The 24,926-nt window shown below is 38.6% G+C and overlaps 1 protein-coding gene across 1 annotated transcript in view; it reads left to right on the top strand.

The window, feature by feature from the left end:
* The first annotated feature begins 1,372 nt into the window (after nucleotides 1-1,372).
* COL28A1 (collagen type XXVIII alpha 1 chain) overlaps nucleotides 1,373-24,926 on the top strand; it is a 153,940-nt gene continuing 130,386 nt past the window's right edge. Inside the window, 9 exon segments of the mRNA XM_059932803.1 lie at nucleotides 1,373-1,493; nucleotides 2,369-2,823; nucleotides 2,825-2,926; nucleotides 9,643-9,663; nucleotides 11,550-11,602; nucleotides 13,245-13,302; nucleotides 15,184-15,225; nucleotides 18,991-19,017; nucleotides 23,956-24,000. Coding sequence (XP_059788786.1) covers nucleotides 1,373-1,493; nucleotides 2,369-2,823; nucleotides 2,825-2,926; nucleotides 9,643-9,663; nucleotides 11,550-11,602; nucleotides 13,245-13,302; nucleotides 15,184-15,225; nucleotides 18,991-19,017; nucleotides 23,956-24,000 — 924 coding nt within the window.

Below are 24,926 nucleotides of genomic sequence, written 5' to 3'. Positions count from 1 at the left end.
GGCATTTGGTACACAGCTGGGCATACTGAGTGCTAAAGTTTGCTGAAGATTTAAATATAGGATTAGATTTTAAATTGTTAATCTACCCAGAAAAATAGTTTCACAGGGATGTTCAGAGGGGATTGCTTCCTGATTTCAAGTTCTCTTTCTGTGCAGTAGTTCTTCCAGCTAACACTTAGAAAATCTGTTAGTTTTGCTCTCATAATCTTTTTTTTTGGCCTGGTTTTATTTTTAATTTAAAAAAATTTTTTAAACATCTTTATTGGAGTATAATTGCTTTACAATGATGTGTTAGTTTCTGCTTTATAACAAAGTGAATCAGTTATACATATACATATGTCCCCATATCTCTTTCCTCTTGCATCTCCATCCCTCCCACCCTCCCTATCCCACCCCTCTAGATGGTCACAAAGCACCGAGCTGATCTCCCTGTGCTATGTGGCTGCTTCCCACTAGCTATCGGTTTTACATTTGGTAGTGTATATATGTCCATGCCATTCTCTCACTTTGTCCCAGCTTACCCTTCCCCCTCCTCGTGTCCTCAAGTCCATTCTCTAGTAGGTCTGTGTCTTTATTCCCGTCTTGCCCCTAGGTTCTTCATGACCGTTTTTTGGTTTTTGTTTTTTTTTTTAGATTCCGTATATATGTGTTAGCATACAGTATTTGTTTTTCTCTTTCTGACTTAACTTCACTCTGTTCTCATACTCTTTTGATTGACTGGATATGCAGCTGTAGTACAGCTTGGAACTCTGGTGGAGTTGAAGTTAACAAAGTAAACGTAGAAAATGGGGTTCTATGAAACAGAAGGGCAATTCAATTTTTGACTTGACCTCTGAACTCATTGAAATTGTGCATGTAATATTAAGACAGAAATGGTGGTGGTTCTCTACAACCCTGTAAAAATATTGGCGTGGTCAGGAATTAGTTACAATGAAAACGAATGAAATAACCTTGCAGCAATCTGATACTACTTTGGAGAAGGTAGAAAAGTCAAACAGACCTTGTGATTGAACCATAGTCATCATATAGAGTGGGACTGAAATGTTTTTAAATGGCTGTGCCCCTCCTGCTCCCCATAATATAATGGGAAATTCAGACTACTTGGTTGTAATTCTTTGAATATACAAAAATACTCATTAATAGATGTTTGGTTGTGTTGCCGTGATCTATTTGGATTAGAAACTTTAAAAATCTCAATGTGGGTAATTTTTTATAAATATGAATGAAAACCCTTTTCTCTTGCCACATACCAGTTTTCAATACTACTGGCTTGAAATTAAAAATGGCAAACTCTATATTTTATTAAAGTGTTTATAACTGATTTTTCTATTAAAGGTGATACACGGCAGATGATTTTTCACCATCTACCATAATGTGGAACAAACATTTTGTCTTGTATCTCCTGCTTTTGCCAGCTTTTATGAGTCAAGCAATATATGGACAAAGAAAGAAAGGATCAAAGTCCAATTTACTTGCAAGGAAAAGTCTCCAGGGTAAAAAAATGTTTTGTTCTGTCTTTATTAGTTTTAGCCTCTTAAAACTCTAACACGAATTTTTCCAAATAGCATTTGATGTAAATAGCAAACCGCATATTTAGGTATATATGTGATATTCTATTTTGATATGATAATAATGCACCTTACAAACTTATAGAGCATACTTATAAAAACATCAGAGTTTCTAGAGCACTCGTACATTTATTATCTCATTTGAGCTTCACAGTAGCCTTGTTAAAATGGGCATGACAGAGATTGCCACTCTCATAGATAAAGGAACTGAGGCCCAGAGAGGTGAAGTGGCACACTCAAGGCCGTAGGCAAATTAATTAGTAAGTCACAGAGCTAGGATTCAAACTTAAGTTCTCTCTGGTAGGTTTCTTTGTCCCTTACCACTGCTACAATGTGATGTGTAGTCATTTTCTCCCTTGATTTCAAAAGAGTTAAAAAAAAAAAAAACTGCACCAAAACAAGATGGGGCCTCACCAATATGAGATACAGTTTGAGAATTAGGCAGAGTATTATTTACTTCTAGACAACTTTGCCTAGTGTTTGTTGAATTTTTAAACTATAATGTACTTTCTTTCCCTCTCACTTTAAGCAAGTTTTACTTTGGGAAGATGCTCGAAATATATGGTATTTTGTTTGCTTCTGATTTGCACAATTTTACAAGAGGAAAAGAATTTGTAGACTTAGAAAGAGATTTAGTTCTTTACAGTGTAAGCCCTATCTCCGTAGTGCCTCTCTTTTTCACTTCCTTCTCCTCTCAGAAGCAAGCAATTCATGACCACACCACCTCAGGCCTTTCCTTTTGCAGAGTTGTTTCACGAGTAAGGGCAAGGATTTTGCCTAACCTGTTCGTCCTATTTCAGACCCCACTTGCTTCACAGATCTTGTCTTCATCGTGGACAGCTCTGAAAGTTCTAAAATTTTTCTCTTTGACAAACAGAAAGATTTTGTAGATAGCTTGAGTGACAAGATTTTTCAATTGACCCCGGTTGGCTCCTTGAAATATGACATCAAACTGGCAGCCCTTCAGTTTAGCAGCTCTGTCCAAATTGATCCACCTTTTTCTTCTTGGAAGGATCTACAAACTTTTAAACAGAGGGTCAAGTCTATGAATTTCATTGGGCAAGGTACTTTCTCTTATTATGCCATCGCCAATGTCACGAGGCTACTTAAGAGAGAAGGGCACAAAGATGGTGTGAAAGTGGCTTTGCTGATGACTAATGGCATCGACCATCCAAAGAATCCAGATGTTCAAAGTATTTCTGAAGATGCCAGAACTTCAGGAATATTATTTATCACCATTGGACTCTCTACTCTAGGTCAATGAAACCAAACTTCGTTTGATATCTGGGGATCCACCCAGTGAACCCATTCTACTGTTGAATGATTCAACCCTTGTACATAAAATTCAGGATCACCTGGTAGGTACCTAATGGGTTGGTTTTGTATATATTTCTCACCATAATATTGATAATTTGTTTACAAATTCTGTATGGATAGATAGTGGGTCAAAAAGATGAAAGGGAAAAAATCCACCTTGGAGATGGAAAAGAAGAATCTCTCCCATGTTCTCTCTACATTCTTGATAGTTTATACATGTAATCTGGGGAAGTCCCAGACTCATTCTCTGGAACTTTATTGTCAGCTACTGCTGAGGATTTTGGAAGGATTAATTTCCATTTATCCACCTCAGACTCCTGTTTGTACATCCTGGGCTCATTGAACACTGCTGACTTATATTTGATTTGTAGTCAACTTGTAGTCTGCTATAATTGTACTAAGTTCTTCTTTTCCCATTACACATGTGCAGGAATATTTTTTGACTGTTTGTCTCACCTATTGTCATATTATGCTCAAGTGAAGTTCACAGACTTCCATTAAAAAAAAATCTCCTTGTTTTTTAGGTGTTAACAAGGTCACCCAATTTTAAATCAGCTATAACCTGCCGTCGCCCCACAGTTTCTCCCATCAAATCAATGAGTCCCACTAGATTGATCTGATTAGCTGTGTCACTGCTTTTCTTTATTGGCTGTGAGAGCCTTTCCTTGCTGCTAGGGAAAACACAAGGCAAAGCAATCAAAACAAAATCCCTCTTCACAACATTTCTCAAGGAGGAAACTCCTGGAGATAAGGTGGTTGATTTAAGTGTCAAAATTGATTTTCTTAAGAATATTGATTTTAAAAAATTTCTTGAGAAGAGGGCAAGGACAATGTGTCCTTTAGGTCCTGAGCACCCCATATGGGCTCTTTTCTATCAGTTGAAAAAACCGCAGGCGCCATTTCAGAGTCTGTTTTGCTCCTTTTGTCCCTTCCCTCAATTCTTTTCCCAACATTACTTTGATTTTGTTACTCTCAGTTGTTTTCAGCATGAGATGCTGAGTTTTTCTTACCTAAATAATAGTGACCACGTCTTGAGTGCTCTCTGTGTATTATGCACTGCTCTGAGTACTTAACATATTTTATTTTATTCAATGTTTACAACAATCTTATGATGTAGGTACTATTATTATCTTCATTTTATAGTTGAAAATTTGAGGCCAGCTAAAAACCCTGGAGTCTGCATGCTTAACACTGTATAGTTATATTGAGAAGAAGAATGGTAACTATTTTTTTATGGTTTTCTCAATTAAAATTGCCTTGAAACAGTCAAGGAACATCCCTTCTCCAAATTTACTATTGTTCCTAGACTTTTTTAACTTGGGCATTAGGGGTAGATGGGGAGAGTTCTGCCTAGACCACAGGTGACAGGCTCAGCTCCCAGGTACTTGGGGTGAATGCTTACGTGAGCATCTCTTCTGCAGGAAAGGGGAATGTGCTGGGGTGCCCGGCTAACTGCCTAGCCCTGCCTGTGCCATAGTTTAAGGAGTCCTCGCCACTGAATAAAAGAGAAGTTTCAAGCATGTTCAGGAGAGGACCCTGGGGTTGTGATGAGTCACCTGTTGCTGCCTGGAGAAGACACAGGACAGGCAGCTCCTTGTTTGGCCAGATATGTCGGTTCAGGAGGTTCATACGCCCTCCAGACACACCCTTGCCAAGAGCTCCTGCCCAACTGAGAACACAGGCTGTTGGCAGTAAACCTGAAGCAAGACTGCTTGTTTCTGGGGAAACCAAAAAATGACTAAGCATCCTAATGACTCTGCTCTCCCATAGCATCCTGTGATTTCAGCTTATTTGTTCAGATGGAAGCTCTGTGAATAAGCCACTTCTTAGAAGGAGGTGCTGCTTTCCAAACAAATTCCAGAATCCAAAGAGCTTATTAGGCTTTTCAAAGAAAGATATACCAAGCTTCAATGTTTCGAATTGCCATGGTCTAGGAAGCAGAACTTGACTTTTGTTTTTGTTTTTTTTTAATGTATTTTATTTATTTATTTTTGGCTGCACTGGGTCTTCATTGCTGCAGGCGGGCTTTCTCTAGTTGCAGCGAGCAGGGGCTACTCTTCATTGCAGTGCGTGCAGGCTTTCATTGCAGTGGCTTCCCTTGTTGCCGCGCATGGGCTCTAGGGTGCACAGGCTTCAGTAGTTGTGGCATGTGGGCTCAGTAGTTGTGGCTCACGGGCTCTAGAGCACAGGCTCAGTAGTTGTGGCGCACGGGCTTAGTTGCTCCGCGGTATGTGGGATCTTCCTGGACCAGGGCTTGAACCTGTGTCCCTCCCATTGGTGGGCGGATTCTTAACCACTGCACCACCAGGGAAGCCCCAGAACTTGACTTTTGATCAGACCATTGGAAAAAGTCCTCATCTAATCTGTTTCTATTACATCTGTAGTTCAGTTTTTTAAACTTTTTATTTTGTAATTATTATGCAGTTGATTTTTTAAAATGAGTTAATTCAGTATAATTTAAGTACAGATCTGTGTCTACTTTGAGTGCACAATTCCCTGAGTTTTGATAGATGTATACACCCATGAAACAACCAGCACAAGTAGGATAGAGAACACTTCCATCGTCCCTAAAAGGTTCCTTATGCCTCTTTGCAATATGTGCTTCCCTTGTCCCTTAGATGCTACTGATCTGACTTGTCTTCCTAGATTAGTGTACTTTCTAGATTTTTACATAAACAAGCTCACACCACGTGCACTCTTTTTGTGTCAGGCTTCTTACTGCCAGCATAATGATTTTGAAATGCATCTGGGTTGTTTTCTGTATCAGTAGTTTATTGTTTATTGCAGAGTAGACTTTAGTTGAATTTATGGACAGGAGTGTCCACAGTGAACAGATTTTGCAGGAGCCAAGACAAATCAAGGAACCATCACACATTCCTTGACACCTCGTGCAGGAAGTATCACATAAGAATCCCATGAAAGCATTTTAGTTCTGAATTACTCAAGAGAGACCTGATGATTCCAAGGTGAAGAAAATACTTGTGCTGCTATTTTATTATGATTTACATAACAGTATTGAAACCTAAGAAACAGATTCAAACCAATCTCCTGGATATATTACTCGGTCCTTCAAAAGAGCAAGAGAGAGTACAAAGAGATTTTAAAAATTCTTTATCACCTTTGATATTAAAAATTTTAAAGTCTTTATGGGAATAAAGATTGTGGCAAATTGGTCTCATTCTCTGAAGATAATTAAGCAAAACATCCATTTAGTGTATCCTCTCCTTCACATACAAAGAAGGGATCAACTTGATAATTTCTGTATCATCTTTAGAATCCTAGCCTTCATTAATTTATTAATTGTGGTCCACTTCCCAGTTTTTCAAGGCTTCCTCTGTTTAGAGCCTTACTTCTGTTCTCTAAGATTTTATAATGGCTATTCTGCTACTGTAGTAAGCTGCAAATATTTTTTTTTTGTCATAGAGTTTGTAATCCTTGCCTACTAAGTTCTTTATTCTCATCCCATTTGCTGTCATGCTAATAACTTTGACACCTTCCTCACATTTTCTCTGTTCCCTTCTCATAGCCTTGACCTCATGGTCACTCGCAAAACTGGCAATTCCATTCTAGCCTTCTTTTTTCACATATATGCCATCATAAAACTCTGACTCCATTAATAAAATGCCCCTTCTTTTGCTCTGGTGAGGTCCTTTCTCTGTTTATATTTTTTCATTTAAACCAGTGGTCCACAACCTTTTTGGCACCAGGGACCAGTTTCGTAAAGACAATTTTTCCACGGACAGGGGCAGGGGAAGGTTTCAGGATGATTCAAGCGCATTACATTTATTGTGAACTTTATTTCTATTATTATTACATTGTAATATATAATGAAATAATTATACAACTCACCATAATGCTGACAGGAGGCAGAGCTCAGGTGGTAATGTGAGCGATGGGGAGCGGCTGTAAATAGAGATGAAGCTTTGCTCACTCGCCCGCCCCTTACCACCTGCTGTGTGGTCCAGTTCCTCACAGGCCATGGACCAGTACTGGTCCATGGCCTGGGGGTTGGGGACCCCTGATTTAAACTACAGTATCCACCTAGACCTTAATTGAACATGCCCTTCCCTCTGGCTTTGACCATATTCTCCCAGCTGTCCTCCACACAGCCTGCCTCTCTGCTTAAGTGAAAGGCCTCATTACTTCCCAATTCTCCAGCTCTGTCCACGTGGGCCCTTCTGTCCACTCTTTTTAAATGTCCCTTCTCACTGCTTCCTTTGTCTGATTGCCCACACTAGTCTTTATGCCTTTTTTCCTTATAAACTTTGACATATAGAACAGCATTCCATCAATGAGTTGGACCTTTAAATTCCTTTATTCAAAATTATCCAGAAAGTCCAACTATTCCAAGAAACCATCCTGTTCCTCCTCCTCTACCCCCCCAAGTCTAGGATCTCCTTCCCAAGCAGCTTGCTTTGCCATGTTTTCTATCACTGGGGCTTATAGGCTGTAAGTGCCCTTAGGGAACGGAGCTTTGTTCTTTGTTTCAAACAGTCTTATCTGTTATGTAGTTTTGAATCCATTTTTGTTTCCACAGAAATATAAATTCCAGCAAACACAGAATCAAATGAGTTCCAAACATAATTAGTAAGTTGTGCTGTTATGGTTTTTAAGCCAGTGGCACATATTTTTAAAGGGTAATATGGCAAAGCAGAAATTGAATTTTCAAATGAAATGCTTAAAAAGTGTAAAATTACACATCAGCCACAGTAGCAGTTAAATTTATCAGTTTAAAATTGATAAGGATATTGCTTATTGTAAAAAGGTGGTAAAGTGACACAACTTTGAATTTTTCCTTATTTTAGTAGTTATTTTCAAATATTACAATTTGACTTGAATTATTAGTTGTTTTATTGTCTCTTCTGAACTCCTTTTAAGTTCCTTTTCTCTCTCCCTCCCAGAGGAAACCAAGTTTCTGACGTATATTTTAAATATTTTCACAATTTGGATCACATTGTATGTATTCCTTTGCAGCTTGCTTTTCCACTCAACTTTTTAGGAAATTTATCTATGTTAAAATACAGAAATTTAACGCATTGACTTTAACTGCTGAGTAGTATTTTGTTTATTGATCCATTACGCTATTGATGGATATTTTATTTCAAATTCTTCGCTATTAAAAACAATGAATGCTGAAATATACAAGCACAAGAATTTCTCTAGGGTATGTCTGGAAGGGATGTCAGGATCACAGGTGGAAGCAAGGACTTGTCCTGGGCAGCCTAGAGATAAAGCATGTACATTTCAACTTTCTAGGCACAGCTGAATGTTCTGGAGAGGGTAAGGCCATTTTACACTAAAATCGTCAGTTTTTCTGAGTTCCCATTCTCCACATGACCTACTAGTTCTTAAAGATACAAGTATCTCATCTGCTTTCAGCCTGGGTTTACACTGGCTAGTAATTTAAAATCACTGGGGCAGGGGATGAGGGAGGGAGAGGGAAAGAAAGCCATAGGTGAGACTCTGAATTTGGTAGACAGGGTCTGTGGCCAGAGTTTTACAGCTCCCAAGACCATGTTGTCAAACTTTCTCATTTTATAGATGTGGAAAATGACCTGGAAGGATATATGACTTGCCTAAGGCCAGGTGGCTAGATAATGGTGGAAACAGGATGAAAACCCTGGATGACGAAATTCCCAGCCTAAATTTTTCTCTGATTAAATCCCTAGAATCACTTAAAGCGTTTTGCTATCTCTTCCCTCTAAATGATTCATTTGATTGGAAATAAAGGTAGAGTAAAAACAAAACTAAAAGGATGCAGAGTCCTCCGTAAAGGTACAACTCTGACTTTTCTTTAGCTTCTTCTTTACATGCTTTATTTTTAACATCTTGCACAAATATTCTAGTGCTTTTTGCTTCTATCTTCTATTTTACCATGTGTAAATTACCCCTCAGTTTCAGTCATAAGGCATTAATTTGACACATAACTTCTACCTTAAGAAAGCAATAATTCTATCTGTAAACGTAAGTTCTGTCCAGTGTTTGACTTCAGACACGACCTTCAGTGCTCTTGTCAGGTAATACCACACTGAGCTCGAGTAGGGTAGTGAGACCTACATATTGGACAAAAACCACATTGTGAATTTCTCTAAAATTATGAATTGAAAGTAGTTTTGAAAAACATTCTGGTTAATTCATTTCTATGTGGTTAAGTAGAAAATAGCACTGAACTTGGTTAGGCAGCTCAGCCCAAGTGTGTGACCTTGGGCAAGTCACAGCACTGCGTCTCACGTTTCCTTACGAGAGAACGAGCTGCTGGACCGCATTGACTTGTAAGGCTCATTAATATTTCATGAAATTATCACCCTAAAATTTATGTTTTAATGCTGAAAAATAAGTGCATATCTGTAAAGGAATAGAAAAATAGAGAAAATACACAATTACATATTCTGCCGAAGTCTGTAAATAAAAGTGAGAAATTTCTTATTATGGCTGATTAAGCTTGTAGCCAAACTATGGAGATTACAGAGCTGATGAAAAAGAAACAAGAGATAAAACATAGGACGCAAAAGGATAAAATTTCTAGAAAAAATTACTTTTAATGAATGCCAGTGCCCTTCATGTCTTCTATTAGTAGACGGGCTCAGAGTGCTCCTTGGGTTGTTGGCTGGGGCTTTATTGATTTTACAAGGGTAAAAAGGTTGAATTGCTATTTTTCTTGGAAATTGCGTATCCCTTAGGGCATAATTAAGGTTAATAAGAAGCTGGAAGCAGAACTGTGAATTGAGTTAATGTTTCATTCTTTTTTCCCTCCTAGGATATCTTATTTGAAAAGAAGGTAAGCACCACATGCTGTGATTACTATGAATTACTCTAAAAGCTCACATAAGAAAAACAGCATTATAATTCACATTAGAAGATAAGGTGTGACTAAATAAAAATGCTTAATTCTTCTTAAAATGAGCCACTCTATTTTGAGGCAGCCATTTGATTTATTTTATGTCACCATATCCACTGCAGGTTGGAAAATTTAGAAAAATTAGGAAATATTTAAACGATTTTAGAGAGTGATTTTAGAAATCAACGATAACCAGACAACATAGTTTTTGCTGACTTTGATATGACTTCCTTTTTTCTAATTGTGTCTCAATACCTGCTACTTATGGGGGTTCTCCACTCTAGGAACTGTGCCTTGTGTTGGCCAGGGTTAGGCAGTGTTCCTGGCTAAGGGACAGGGCTTAGAGTTGCCCCCTGCTGCCTGATGGCTGACTAAGCTTATTCTCCTCCCTGTTGGTGGCAACCAGACCAAGTGACAAAGGAAACCGGCCAAGATTGATTGGACAGTACTCAGCACAATAGATGACCATCAGCTTGCTGAGGAATGCTCTACTGGATGTGTGTTTCTGGGCAAAGAGTTTGGAACATCTGAACTTTGTTCGATAAACTGCTTCTTTAACATTAGGAGTATCACATAAAATAATAGGAGCCAACCAAAGCTTGTAGAGCACGACGTTTCATTATTTTATATGCCATTAAGACAGATTAAAAAAAACCCTCTGTCAATTAAACTATGATACAGTACCTTCTTATGAATTACAATTTTTCATTTTATACTATGGCAAGAGTCCTTTTAGCTTTATTTAGATATAGATTTTTAAATCCTGTTATCACTTCTGTGCATACAGATAAGGGAAAATATAAGCAAACTAAATTGGTTATTTCTAAAACTTCTTCACATTCAAAGTTGAAATCCTCTAAATCATTTTTTGTCTCAGTCATTATTGGCTTTTCTACACAATACCAGCCCCTGTGCCACCAAAAGCGTTGGTGATGCAGCATTTCTTCAAGCGTTCTTGTTGTGTCTCTGGAGTTTTTTTGTTTTTTTTTTTTAAATTTATTTATTTATTTATTTATGGCTGTGTTGGGTCTTCGTTTCTGTGCGAGGGCTTTCTCTAGTTGTGGCAAGCGGGGGCCAATCTTCATCGCGGTGCGCGGGCCTCTCACTATCGTGGCCTCTCTTGTTGCGGAGCACAGGCTCCAGACGCGCAGGCTCAGTAGCTGTGGCTCAAGGGCTTAGTCGCTCCGCGGCATGTGGGATCTTCCCAGACCAGGGCTCGAACCCGTGTCCCCTGCATTGGCAGGCAGACTCTCAACCACTGCGCCACCAGGGAAGCCCTCTCTGGAGTTTTATTCCATCTCATTCTGGAAGCGCTGAAGTTCATGTGCAGAAAATCCCAGCTTCATCTTGGTTGGGCTTGACTCATTTAATATGCATTCTGCTTTCAGAGATGTGACAATAAGGAAAAATATGCATCTTAGAATTGATAAAATATGGTATAAGTCAAATTTTTTTCCTTTTTTGAGTAAAGGAGTATTTGGTGTTTGTATATTATTGAGCCTGGATGTGTTGTATAGAAGAGCAACAGCAGAAATTCCAAAAGTCCACTGAAAATGTTTATTTTTCCATTTTAACTGGCAAATGATGTTATACATAAATTTTCAATGGGAGGTCTATTTTATTTAACCATGGCAACATTTAATAATACTTTATTAGCTGGGTCTTCCTAGATCAGAGTTTTCCTGGAAGAGTTTAATAGGGAGAGCAAAAGCTCCATATATTTGCAAGGTAAAGTTTCTTCAAGGAGTGTTCCATTTAGTTGTGTACTGAATGAGATTTAAAATGCTATATTTCACTGAGTGTTAATAGTTTCATTATTGATTTAGTGTGAACGCAAGATTTGTGAATGTGAGAAGGGGGATCCAGGATACCCAGGGCCTCCTGTGAGTATATTTCTGTTTTGAACTTAGGGTCAAGTCAGGAAGTCCTAGCGATGATAGCTCTGCCCTGAAAACACTGGGCTACTTTGTGCTGTTGAGAAGCAGCTGTGTGCAAATAGCAGCAAAAACAGAAACGCTGTTCCTTTCTTTTATTCCTAAAGGGATACATTCTGTCCTTAGAAATAAGCTTGAGATTTTACTGAACTGAATTGAGGGCAGATTTGGTTTAAAGTGCTGACGTTCTTCCCACGAAGGATATTTCAGCATCACTTTTGATGCAACAATTGAAGCCAGAATTTCTCAATACTGAAGTGAAAATTTAGAGAAAGAGCTCATACAAATCCTCAGTGCTCTAGGCAAAGCTTTATCCTACTTCCACCTAGAAACAAGTGACCTCTCCAGAAATTAACTGTGTCTTCACACTTAGCCAAGTGCAACCCCAAAATGCCTCGTGGGGAGGAAGCTTGTCAGGAAGCTCTGGGAATTAGAGTGAATTGTGTGAAATGGAAGACACCACTTGGCAAACAAAGGTAAATGGCAGGATTTACTAAGATGATTCAATACTTGAAAAGATAATCCTCAAAGGAGTGCTTCCTTTATATTCTGCCCTAGTATCTGGTAGGTGCCATGTCTGTACTGGGAAGGCATTGGAAATGACATCACAATGACTGGAGATATGCTGAATGTTTCTCTAACAGACACCTTCAGGTGCCTCCACGCTGCTGCTTCAGTTTTTCATTTATTTCTGTGATTTCAAACCTTAGAGGTCAAAAGCTCTGCGGAGATACTTCACAAAAATTCATCGATAATGTTTTTGAACTGATGCTTGTATTTGGGGGCAGGGAAGGGAATGTGTACAGTGAATTTCTTAGACTATAGCACATTTTCCCTTGAGTCTTGGGTCCAAAGCCTCTACTTTTTCAAATCATTCTACTAATCAAGGCATTAGAAAGAGGGAGTGTTTGTCTTTTTTTTCTTCAAAATACAAGTTAGATACATTACATGATAACGTGGCAGTCAGTAGAAGCTGATTTTGGCCAAAGCAAAGGTTTAACTTTTCCTTCCTATAAAGTCTTAGTTTATACTTATTACACCAAGAGATTGCCAGGGAAGGTTTGCTTGGGATATTCAATTACGTTTTAGAATAAACAGTAAAAAAAAAACCCTTACAACTGCTGAGCTAATCTGACAATTTCAGTCCCTTAATATTGTTGGAAGAGATTACTGTACCATGTTTTAATAGGGATAGCCATAGAAATATATTATTTAACATTTATTGAGTGTTCCCAAAACCAGTTCACAGAAAAGTGAGATTTTTGGTGGTTTGAGAATAGGAAAATAAAATGCCTTTCTAGAATAGGATTGAAGAACTCTCTTCTTCCATCTTTTGAGATTCTCTCTTGGACATCAGGGATAGAGAGACATTATCTTTTTTGAGCAAATCTAGAGAATCTGCCATTTCAAGACTGTGCCGTCTTCCTGGTGTGTAGTAAGGGAAAATAGAGTTGCATCTCTGCTTGGTATGTAAAGTGTTTTTTACAATCTTCTCTAATCTTATGGAATGAAGCTGATCAGCAATTAATGTAAGGTGTAGGAAACTAATAGAATGCCTGCTCCATATAATCTTTTTTCCCTTTGCCTTCCGGGTACACATGGAAACCCAGGTATCAAAGGTGAGCGAGGACCTAAAGGAAACCCGGTAAATGAATAAACAGCTTTCGTTTAAACCAGTGTATCACCTTCTAGGTCTACTTAAATAACAAAAATTAAAAAAACAAAGGATTGTAATATATGCCAACGCCAAAAATCTGATGATTCCTTCGAAGAATACAGGCTGTTTACTTCCTACATTATCTGTCTGGTTTGTGTAAGCTTGTATTTACAAATTCTGAGAAACATATGACCATTTTAGTCAATAAGTTCAGGAAACCTAGGGAGCTGAATAAAGAGAAACTTGTTCTTAAATAATGGTGGCCTAAATTAATTACTACAATGTTCCACGAATCACTAATACATATCCCAAAACAGATTGCTATTGACACTTGTGTTTTTTATGGATTCACTTGATGGGTAACTCACCTACAATAACAATAGGAAAAACACCAGATTGTCTCTTACTCCCAGACCAAGTTCAGGCATTTCCCCAATTCTTTTCTTTGTGTATTCATCAAAAAAATCCTAAATTAATTTAAAAAAAAATCATATCATTGTTGGGATGATGGTCTTCCAAGTTCAAGAGCAACAGTAGGAATCAGAGGAGAGAGATTAGCAGATGTAACCATGTGAAAATTTGAGGAAAATTTGTATAAAATGAAAAATAATATTAAAATAAAGAGGAAAACATATAGGGAAATGTTTATGTCAAAATACAATGGACACTGGGTTAATTGCTATAGTACATAAAGACTTTATAAAACAGGTGAGAAACTAATAATTAAATGGTCAAAGGACACAAACAATTTTCAAGAGAGGAAATAAATCCAGTGAAAAAAGAAATAGAAAAATGTTAAATTTCACTGGATAATGAATGAAATTTAAAGACAGACAACGAGGTACCCTTTACTACTAATTATTCACATTTTAGAAACTTTGGACTCCAGGGTGTTGGGTTGTTTTTTTGCGGGGGAGGGGAGTAATTTTCTAGTTCACGGAGTTTGTTCTTTTCTGGATTTTAAATTTTAAAAAACATTTCTTATAGCACTTAACACAGCAATATTAAAACAATAATAACTAGTGATAGCAATGTAGTGGTGAAACTGGTTTCCTCTTCATTGCAAAGGTAACTTGGCACAAACACACAAACATTTTTGGAAGCAATTAGGCACTATAAGAAGCATTCAAGTATTCAAAATTTTAATGCCAGTAACTCCATTTCTGAGAATATGTTTAGGGAGGTAATGAATAATATAATAAGTTAGATGCATGAAAGTATTTTTGCCAGTTGCCTGCTTGTCAAAGAAAGGGAATGTAAAGCATCCTTGGGTGGCTTTACAACACACACATACACACACAACCACACACACACACACACACACACCCCTACACTCACCCACTTTGTATGGGTCTAAATTGATGCCATCATGTCTTCTTTTTGCTTTGTTAAATACCTGTTGTAAGTCTTTGCACACATTTCATTTATTTATTTGGCTTGTAATTTTGTGCCATATAATATATTTTCCTAAGTCTTGCTGAAATCAAGCGATCACTCTTAAGGACATTTTGGAAAACATTCCAAAGCCCCTTGGAGAAAAGCCAGAGTGGCTGGCTCCGAGTGGGCACAATGCTATATTTGAGAACAACGGCTGTGTTGTTAAACTAGGATGCAAGTCTCGGCCTAAGCTGTGAAAATATACCTGGATTCTGCACCCTATACATCTGGCTTCACTCCAAAGAGCAAAGGCTATCTGAGCTGCTATTTTCTTCCCTAGACTGCATGGTGAAAATGTCAATGGTCAAGGTCAAAGATATTTTCCCCATTGGTTTAACATATTAATCTGGGAAATCTGAATAGTGAATTTTATTGAACAATCACTCATTCTGCAGGGCCATGGAATTTTGACTAAGTTTTTTCTTGACACAGGGTGACGCTCAAAAAGGGGAACCTGGAGAAAGAGGCCCAGGGGTACGTACACAACTGAAATGCCTTCCTAAGAAAGTAATCCCAGGACGCTAAGATTCTGTAACGGATCATTTTGACCCCTGCAATGCAAGTGCAAAAATGATTTATGTCCACGTGTGCTCTTGATGGCTCAGACAGGCAATCAGACAGATTATGATCTTAGAAGTGGAAATGTGAGGAGAAAATACTCTGTCCAAAAGGAGTGGTGATGGGACAGGGCGGTCTGCCACATGACATTCGTTGATACTCAAGTTGAGATTTGTGAAAAGCTCAAATAAGAAAAATATTTTGCTTTGCTTCTTGTGGGTTTTTTTTTTTTACATAAAGAGTAAATTAAAATTCTGGGAGCAGAAGAATTACATAATCTCAACTATCCTTTTGTAAATCCAATTCTACAGGCAAAAGAAGAGATTGTTCTCGTTGATTTATTATCCCTAAAATTAGAAGATGTCAGAGATTGTGTGAGAAATAATTATAGTACATTTCTTCTTTTGCATTGTCCTGGAGAACTGCAGCAGTGTAGCAAATAGCAGAGAAATGTACAGTGACTTAAAAGGAGGCTGAGTGACATTTCTCCTCCCAGCTTTTCCCCTTGGATGAAAGCCCAGGACTCAGACCCAGAGGTTTTAAAAATGGTTCTCTTGGTGTTTTTAATCAATTTCATGAAAAATTCTGATAGAAAGTTTGATAATTTCAATGGAAATTCCTTCAGAAATTTGTGTTACTCATTCAGGAAAGACTTCTTAGGTATCTTACATATATAAAGCCTACTGTTATGTGAAAATAAAATTAAGACAGAGCACTTATTTTTGTGAAACGTTCATTATCTCAGAGGAGAGGCAAAACAGCTACAATATGAAGTGGAATGTCAAAATATTGTAAAAATTTCACGCATAAAGTATAATGGGCATTCAGAGGAGACCGGAGCTATCAGGGTAGGTTCTACAGGATGACCCCTGAAGGGTGTAGGACTGGAACAGGTAAAGACAGAACAGGAAAGTGGAAGGGGCAGGCAGTCTAGATGGAAAGTGCTGTGAGCAGCAACCAGAGGGAGGGCAAAGTGTGGGGAATGGTGAGATGGGGTGCCTAGGGAGGAGTATTGGCAGAGTGGGTGGTCCATGCCGGCTGGAAGGCTGGGCTTTGCAGGGTGATAGGCACCTCCTGAGATTTTAGATGAGGCGTATGGCCCAAGAGCTGTGGATTTGGAAGATGAATCTGGCCTGGCTCTAAAAGCAAAAAACTGAAGTGGGAACAAGCAGAAGGAAAGAGCATTTTGAAGAAGGTTTGTTGCTATAGGCTGTAGGAGAAGTAACAGGGTCATTAGCTAGAGCTGCTCCAGCCAATGTGAAAGCTGCTTACCGAGCTTTCGGTAAGCTTACCGGCCATGTGTGCTTACCGAGCAGTTGAAACAGGCTAGCCGGAGTGGAGGTGTGCTGGAGGAATAAACTACACACTGAATTTTTATGACTTAGTACCAAAAAAAAAGATGTAAAATATGTCATTAATAATTTTTTAATATTGATCACATGTTAAAATGACAGTTTTTGGACCTATTGTGATAAATACAATATATTATTAAAAATTAATTTCACCTGTTCATTCTTGCAGTTTTTAAGTGGCTGTTAAGGAATTGAAAGTGACATAGGTGGCTCACGTTATACTGGACAGAACCGGGCTACAGTGATGACAAAATAGAGAGGAAGAGAACATTGTGAGAACCAGGAAGGCGTAGAAATGAGGGGATGCAGTGACTAGCTCTACCTCAGATGTTCAGCAAGATTTACTGAGCACTTGCCATGTGCTGGGCCCTCTTTTAGGTGCTGGGGATACAGAGGTAAGCAAGGTGGAGAGACCCTGTTTCATAAAGCGTTCAATCAACAGACGAACAAGTGAGTAAGAACTCCAGTCAGTGAGAGGGTTATGAAAATATAAAACAGGGTCCCTAGGGGGTCCTAGGCAGAAAGAGCAGCAAATACAAAAGCTCTGAGGCGGGAGCAAGCTTGGTGGGCCCAGGAAATGTGAAGAGAGCCAGAGTTTGAGGAAGAGTGGCGGGGGAGATGAGGCTATGAGGTAGGCAGGGTCTAGATCACACAGGGCCTTGTTGGCCAGGGTCAGGAGAGTGGATTTAAAACTAAGTGCCCTGGAAGCTGTTGGAGGATTTTAACTGGTTGGATTAAAAGAATGGAAGGGGCAAGTTGAGAGCAAAGATGATTATAAATTTTGATTCTGTATGATCTGAAATATGATGGTACCCTTCATAGAAATAGGGGAGTCAGAAGCAAATTTTGCAGAGACCGATGAGGGCAGTGCTGAATATCTTAAATTTGAATATTTTAAAACTAGTAAGTAAGGTGCCCTGAAAGGAAGAAAGGTGAGATCAACCAAACAATAAATTGACCAGAGAGTTCGGAAAACAAAAGAAAACAAAACCCAAAAAACAGGAAAAAAAGAGAGTATACTATAAAAAGTAATATTCCTTTATTTTTGTAAACTGTATTGGCCCCTTCCTAAATACAATCTTAACGCTCTTAACATAAAATAATGACAGAATTTTAAATACGGTGGTATATTATAAGCAGTGGAGGGCACCCCAAAATTCCTGAGATTGAAAGTCCAGCCTTTTTTAGTGCTGCAGACATGAATTGTTTTTATAAAGAACCTCAATTTAACTATCTTAATGTGGCTTTTAATTTCAAGCACAATACTAACATAAAACCATTTATGTGACTAAGTATTTCTGACACGGATTAAATTGTAGTGTAACAATTTTTTTCACTAGTTTTACTTTTATTTTCAATTTCTCAGTGACTGCACATCTGGGGAGAAGTGCTATTTCCTTCCTAAAGAATTCCTTTTTACCTTTTGTAAAAAAGTCATACACCACAAAATTTTGTACTCTTGACTCACAAGTAACTACAATCACAGCTTGTTTATTTCATTGTTTTCTCCAGCTCACTTAAAATATGTCTTACAATTCTATTTTCATACTTAGAAACTAGTTGTATGACAAAGACATGTGATCATATTAGAAAAAGACTTGCTGTTGTTTAAAGTTGGTAATTTCCCAGTCTGTTTAATATTCAGTATTGTGTTACTTAAAGGGTTTATGGGCAGCAACACAATGGAGGAGGCCGTGCAGATTCCCGAGAGTGACATACAAGAGCAGCAGAAGCGCTGGCCCCGTATTTCGCCTGAGATAAAATATAGTAACTTCAAGGTCACTGTCTCACTAAGGTTGACAGAGGAACCATTCATTTCCTGATGTTCTATATTCTAGACCGAATTTAAAAGGAGGACCATAATGGATAGAAATATTTACGGACATTTTAAAGGCCATTATCTGAGCTCATTTTCAAAGCCAATTTTTCTAACCGTCTCTGTGAAGCATCCTCAGCTGTGATAGTTCATAGTTTAAAAGTCAATATAACAATTTTGAAAGCACTATTATAGGTCGTCACTTCTACAGTGAGATTCACTGTATAGTTTCTCCTTTAGCTTTGGGCCAAAGGGTAAGAAATTGGGTTTGAAAAAATATGTGGAACTGAGAATAGAATGTAAGAAAAGGAAAAAATAGGTTCTTTTCTTCCCCCTACTATATGCACATTCCCTAAGTGCAGAGAGAAGGGAAAGACCTTACCTTTATACGGTCTTATTTTCCAAGACTATACAGATGTGTTTTGTTATACTTTGTAAATGAAAAACATCAACTACTTCCTCCAACTATGCCTTCTAATATCATATTTTACTTTTCTTTTCTTTTTAAATTAGGGAATCCCTGGGTACAAGAGTGAGAAGGTAAGTTGGTAACAACAAATAGATCAGAATTTCATAAAGAAAAACAGCAACATAACTGTATTTATATACTTAATAATAGTTATTTTCCTTTATTTTTGTTAAGTCTGGATTCCCAAATTCCTAAGTATATTCTCAACTCTGTTAACATAAGATAATAATAGAACTCAAGATACAGGTGTATGTTATAAAGGATGGAAGGAAGCCTAAGATTCCTGAGAATCCAGCCTCTCTTAGCCCTGCAAATACGAATTCTTTAAATAGAGAACCCCAGTTTAACGATCATGCAATACGGGTATCAAGATCAAAAGTTTCTACGTACAGATGGAAGCAGCAATACTACAATTAGGCTGTTGCCTTGGTGCTTAACTTCCTATGAAATGTAGACACAAGACCCTCTCATGGGGGAAAAAGGATCTATCCTGGTTAAGCATTAAAGAATTACTTAGTTCATTCCATCAGGCATCTGGGTAGAGCTTGCAGGGGCAATAAATTTGACAAACAAAGGTTATGAGTTGGTAGATTATTTTATTATTCTTTGCAAATTACCAATTAGGAAATCAAACTGCTTCCAAAGAAATTAACACATTAGACTGGGGCTCGGGAATCTTTGAAGGGGTTCAGTGGTTCATTCATAAGTTTAAGCCACTATTATTATATGCTCTCTATTAGCAGATTTTTCTGTCTGAAATCAGAAGATACCCTTCATCATTCATGCTGTCCTACAACCCTCAGACCTGGGCAAGAGGCATGCACTTTACAGGGCCCTGCTCCGGGTCTCCTCCAGCCTCCTTGCTCATGAGGGAGCCAGGTGTCTGCAGAGTGAGAGACCCATGTCCCCTTCTCCTGGATCATGCTTTAGGTAACTAGGCCCCTAGAAGTCCCTGCAAAATGGCCTGAGCCTGCTTCGAAGGCACACACGAACCTCCTTCCCATGTCCATCTTCTTCCTAGGCCTGAGGGAAACCAAATGGAAGCTTTGTTGGGGCAGGAGGGGGCCGCGGAGGGGGCTTTGTTGTGCTGTCTGCGGCACCATCACAGACACATACTCGCAGCTCCTTTGGCTGCGGGAGGAGCTGGAGGCGGGAGGTGAACTGAGAGCTGGACTGTGGGCTGTGGGCATGGGCCTCCCACATGGACCTCTGAGGAACTCCAAAATTCTCTCACTTTTTACTCCTTTTGGAGATACACTTGTCAAGAAAGGAAGCCAGAACATGACGAGTTTATTAGCTCGATTTGGAACTTTCAGCTACTTAGATATGTGGTATGTGGGCCTCTGCTTATACTCTTGCTCTGGGCCCTGTAAACATTAGGGGTGAACCTACACCCAGGCATATAAGTATATCCCTAAACACTGGAAATGTTAGGTTGAAAAGGGGAAGAGTGTAAGAAATGCACTGGAACACGGACAACTCAATATCTTAGAGTGTCTGTTTCTTCATCCATATAGAACTGGATTAATACCAGCCTCCCTAATTTACAGGGTGGTTGGAAAATCAAATGGATGTGACAATGTATTTTAAATTATTTGCTGGTCTGTAAACATAAGGTGCTATTATAAAGAGACAGGGAACAAGTGATAATATGGGAAAGTTAAAAAACTTTCATGGGGCTTCCCTGGTGGCGCAGTGGTTGAGAATCTGCCTGCCAATGCAGGGGACACGGGTTCGAGCCCTGGTCTGGGAAGATCCTACATGCTGCGGAGCAACTGGGCCCGTGAGCCACAACTACTGAGCCTGCGCGTCTGGAGCCTGTGCTCCGCAACAAGAGAGGCCGTGATAGTGAGAGGCCCGCGCACCGTGATGAAGAGTGGCCCCCGCTTGCCGCAACTAGAGAAAGTCCTCGCACAGAAACGAAGACCCAACACAGCCAAAAATAAATAAATAATTAAATAATTTAAAAAAAAAAAACTTTCATGATTGTAAAACTGTCCTATATACATAGTTGAAGAAAATTCTCCATGCCACCACCATTTTGATTTATACAGTATGCTAATTATCAACACCAGGAAACTCTCTGTATATATTTTTTTTTTGAAAAGATTCACTTAAACTTCTGGGGAATTATAGATTCACTGGAGGGGCCCTCGTTTGGAAAATACAAGCTGTCGGAGCAAAATGACCCTGAACCATCGACATTCAAACCAGAATTTCACCAGGATAAGCAGCGTCAGAAATCGAGGCTGGGAACAGAGCTAATCTGTTCAGTTTTTTCTGAAGCACTAGCTCTTGGGAACTTTGTAATTCTGACCATTCCACAGGGATTACTGAGCCCATCAAAAAAGAAAACGCCTTTGCAGAGGCGAATAACATGAGTACAGTGTCTTCATTGATGGGAATCTGCCCCCATGCCAATGCTGTTCCTCAGGACCCTATAGCTAACAAATCTGTCTGGACAAATGGAACGCGAATTCTAGCCCAAAGAATTTTGAGCATATTTATGGTACTTTTCTGTTTTATATTTTGGTGGTTGACTCATTTTACTTCCATCTAACATTCTTCAATTAATTGCTTTCTAATTGATTCTTCAAGAGTGATTTTCCATTTGCATTCAGCAATAAATGTTCAATTTGTTTTAAGTGAAAGCTCAGTTTTTCCTGGGTCAGTTTGACTCACAATATGATGTGGAGAGAGAACAGATGGCTTTTGTTTTTTGGGGTTTTTTAACTTTTTATTTTATATTGGAGTATAGCCGATTAACAATGTTGTGATAGTTTCAGGTGCACAGCAAAGGGAGTCAGCCATACATATGCATGTATCCATTCTCCCCCAAACTCCCCTCCCATCCAGGCTGTCACATAACACTGAGCAGAGTTCCCTGTGCTATACAGTAGGTCCTTGTTGGTTATCCATTTTAAATATAGCAGTGTGCACATGTTGGTCCCAAACTCCCTATCCCTTCCCCCCATCCTTCCCCCCGGTAACCATAAACAGATTGCTTTTGAATAGAGACATAGCTGGATCTAAAAATTGTACCTCCCTCTTGCCTGCTCCCAATGCCAGCAATACCCCATGCAGGACCCTAGGCAGAAGTGTCAGGTTAATGGAAAGTAAGTTGCAGACCATGGCAGTGTACCCTGTTCAGCTTTGGGTGGCTGAGGGAGAACACGGACTTGGGAGCCTAACAGACTCAAGCTTGTGGTCATGGGCAAGCTACTTAATCTCTCTGAGCCTCACTTGCCTTGTGTATGAATGCAGACACATATACCTTGCAAGGCTGTTGTGGTGATCACCAATAACGTCAAGACTTTGGCACATACTCTGCATCTATAACTGGTGGTCACAATTATGATATTCCTTCTCAGAGCAAAGTGTGGTCTGCAGGTTGGCAGTCAATCTGTGAACTATTTGTTGCTATTTTGTGATGAAATGAAGCTTGCACAAGAATATAAGTCCACTGTATCACTAAACATACTGCTTAGTTCAGCTGACATTTATTTTTCATAGCAAGACTTCCCTAATGAAGGAAGCAGGGCAGTGATGAACATTCTAGTGCAAGTTCCTTATGTAGTGGCACTTTGAGTAGCATGCTTTAGAGGAGCACAGAGATAATAAAGCAGCAGCAGAAACAGAAACTCGTAGTGAGGGCACCAGACTAGGAGTCATTGGCTGGCATGGACATTTACATAAATCATTTAACCTCCCCAACTGAACTGCCTTATCTTAAAAATATGAATTGCTTCGAGGCTCAGAATAAATATAGATATGTATGAATACACTTTGAAAAGTCTAACTTCAGTTGTTTTTCTAATGGACCTTGTTACTTTTTAGTTCTAATTAGTAGAAGTCTTGAACGTCTGATATAGTGGATTTGTATTTAGAGGCCCCAATTCTCCTTCTATCTGAACAAGTTACTTAACCTTTTTAAATCACAAATTTTCAATCTGTGAAACTGGGCTAATAATATCTACCTCAGACAGTTAATGTCAGATTAACTGACATAATGTCTGTAAAATAACATTAATAATAAACAGGAAGGCATAATTTAAATGTTAATTTGTTTTTCCGTTAGTATTCCAGGAAAGGCAGGACAGCAGTCTGTGGTGATGGAAAATACACAGCGTGCTTGTTGCCATGCCCGACTCTCTCTCTCACCGCAGACCTTGATCATTCATCGTGGCTCCTTTCTCCACCAAGTCTGGACATGCTCTCAGAACCTTTCTCTCACAGTTCTCTAGGCAAACACTACTAATTGATCAAAGTTGGTGCTCAGGCTGGAACATGTGGTGTTGTGGAAAGAATAGGGACTCGGAGTCTGAGTAGAACTGGGTTGAGACCTGATTCTTCTTACTAGCTCTAGGATGGAGCAAAGTTACCTTGTTGAGCTTAAGTTTCCTCATTTATAAAATAAGATGAAGGTGAAGGGGATTATGAGGTACAAACTGCCAGTTATAAAATAAATAAGTCACAGGGATGTAATGTATAGCACAGGGAATATAGTCAATATTTTGTAGTAACTTTGGATGGTGTGTAATCTATAAAAATATTGAATCACTACGTTGTACACCTGAAACTAATATGATATTGCAAGTCAACTATACTTCAATAAAAAAAGACATCTATGGATCGAATTGAAAAAAAAAAGGAATTGTAAAACTAATCTCATTGGGCTATAATGTGGATTCAATTAAATCACATATGCAAAGGGCAGATAAAATATGGTAGATGCTCATTAAACCTTAGTTTCTTTCCTCTTAATTTGATCCATGTCTCAAAAATGTTAAACCTCATTAGGTGGTATCACTAATTTGATTGTGTTAAGAATGACTCATGGATAAAATTTTTCAGAGTTCAATGCCCAAACAACCCACAGTATTGAGGATAAAATTGTGTATAACTCATCAGACTGCTCATATCATAAGATTCTGCTGGGACTCTTTTAAAAAGAATCTGAACACTGAATGACTGCAAATGTCTTCTTAGTTCATGTATTCATTTTTTAGGGTGAACGTGGAGAATGCGGTAAACCAGGAATAAAAGCTGACAAAGTAAGGAACTTGTTTTTAAAATGCTAACAGCTGTGATCCCTTTGGGACTGAGTTTCCTTAAGAAGAAATTCCTGGATTCATTATGTTGCTCTCACTACTGGAATTAGAGAGTCATCGGCTCAATTTTCATGTCTGTAAAACATGAAGCAAAAAACAAAGCCATCCCTAACTTTATTTAATGGAGCCCCCAAAGGCCTTTCTTACGGACCATTAAGACTTTGCCTTGTGGCACCCTAACCTTTGAGGCCAGGCCCACTAAATGTTATGGTGAAAAGGATAACATAACTAGCAAAGTCAATTCAAGCTCCAGATGGGTCAAAGGAGAATTGTTTTCCAGATGTAAACGCTGAGAACAAGCACCTTCCAGAGTGAAGAACTCTATGAAATAGATTAATGAAATACTTTTCAGTAATGTGGAAGAGCTAGACACAGATAAGGATTTGAAAATGCAGCAAGCCACAGATAATTGGGTAGTTATTTACCTTTCATTAAAAAATAAATATGAATAAAATATGTAAACTGGAGACAATATTAAAATGTTAAGGAGTTCCTTAATGGACCAGAAATACATAGAAAGTATATTTGAAACATGATAAAGCGTCCAAAAAAGTACAGAGTAAAAGTAAATAGTTTTCATTATAGTTAAGAACTGTTACCAGCATGCCACCAAGATACCAAAGTCTTTCAATATCTATTTTTTAATTATGGGAAGAGTCAAGGAGAGAAAACGAGGAGGAAGGTGAAAAGAAAAGGATAAAATAGTGACACTGGCCTATGTAACTAAACACTTTAAATAGGCTGAGACTTTCTGAAAGCTTTTAAACTACTGTAGAGTTAAAGGTCAGGCGAATCTGAAAAAGTGTAGGCTTGGTAATTATCTCTGGACAAAATGAAAGGTGTGATAATGAATGGATTCTTCCTGGAGA

Source organism: Balaenoptera ricei, chromosome 9 (genome assembly GCF_028023285.1).
Source record: "Balaenoptera ricei isolate mBalRic1 chromosome 9, mBalRic1.hap2, whole genome shotgun sequence".
NCBI lineage: Eukaryota > Metazoa > Chordata > Mammalia > Artiodactyla > Balaenopteridae > Balaenoptera > Balaenoptera ricei.
This window is presented reverse-complemented; position numbering and strand designations above follow the sequence as displayed.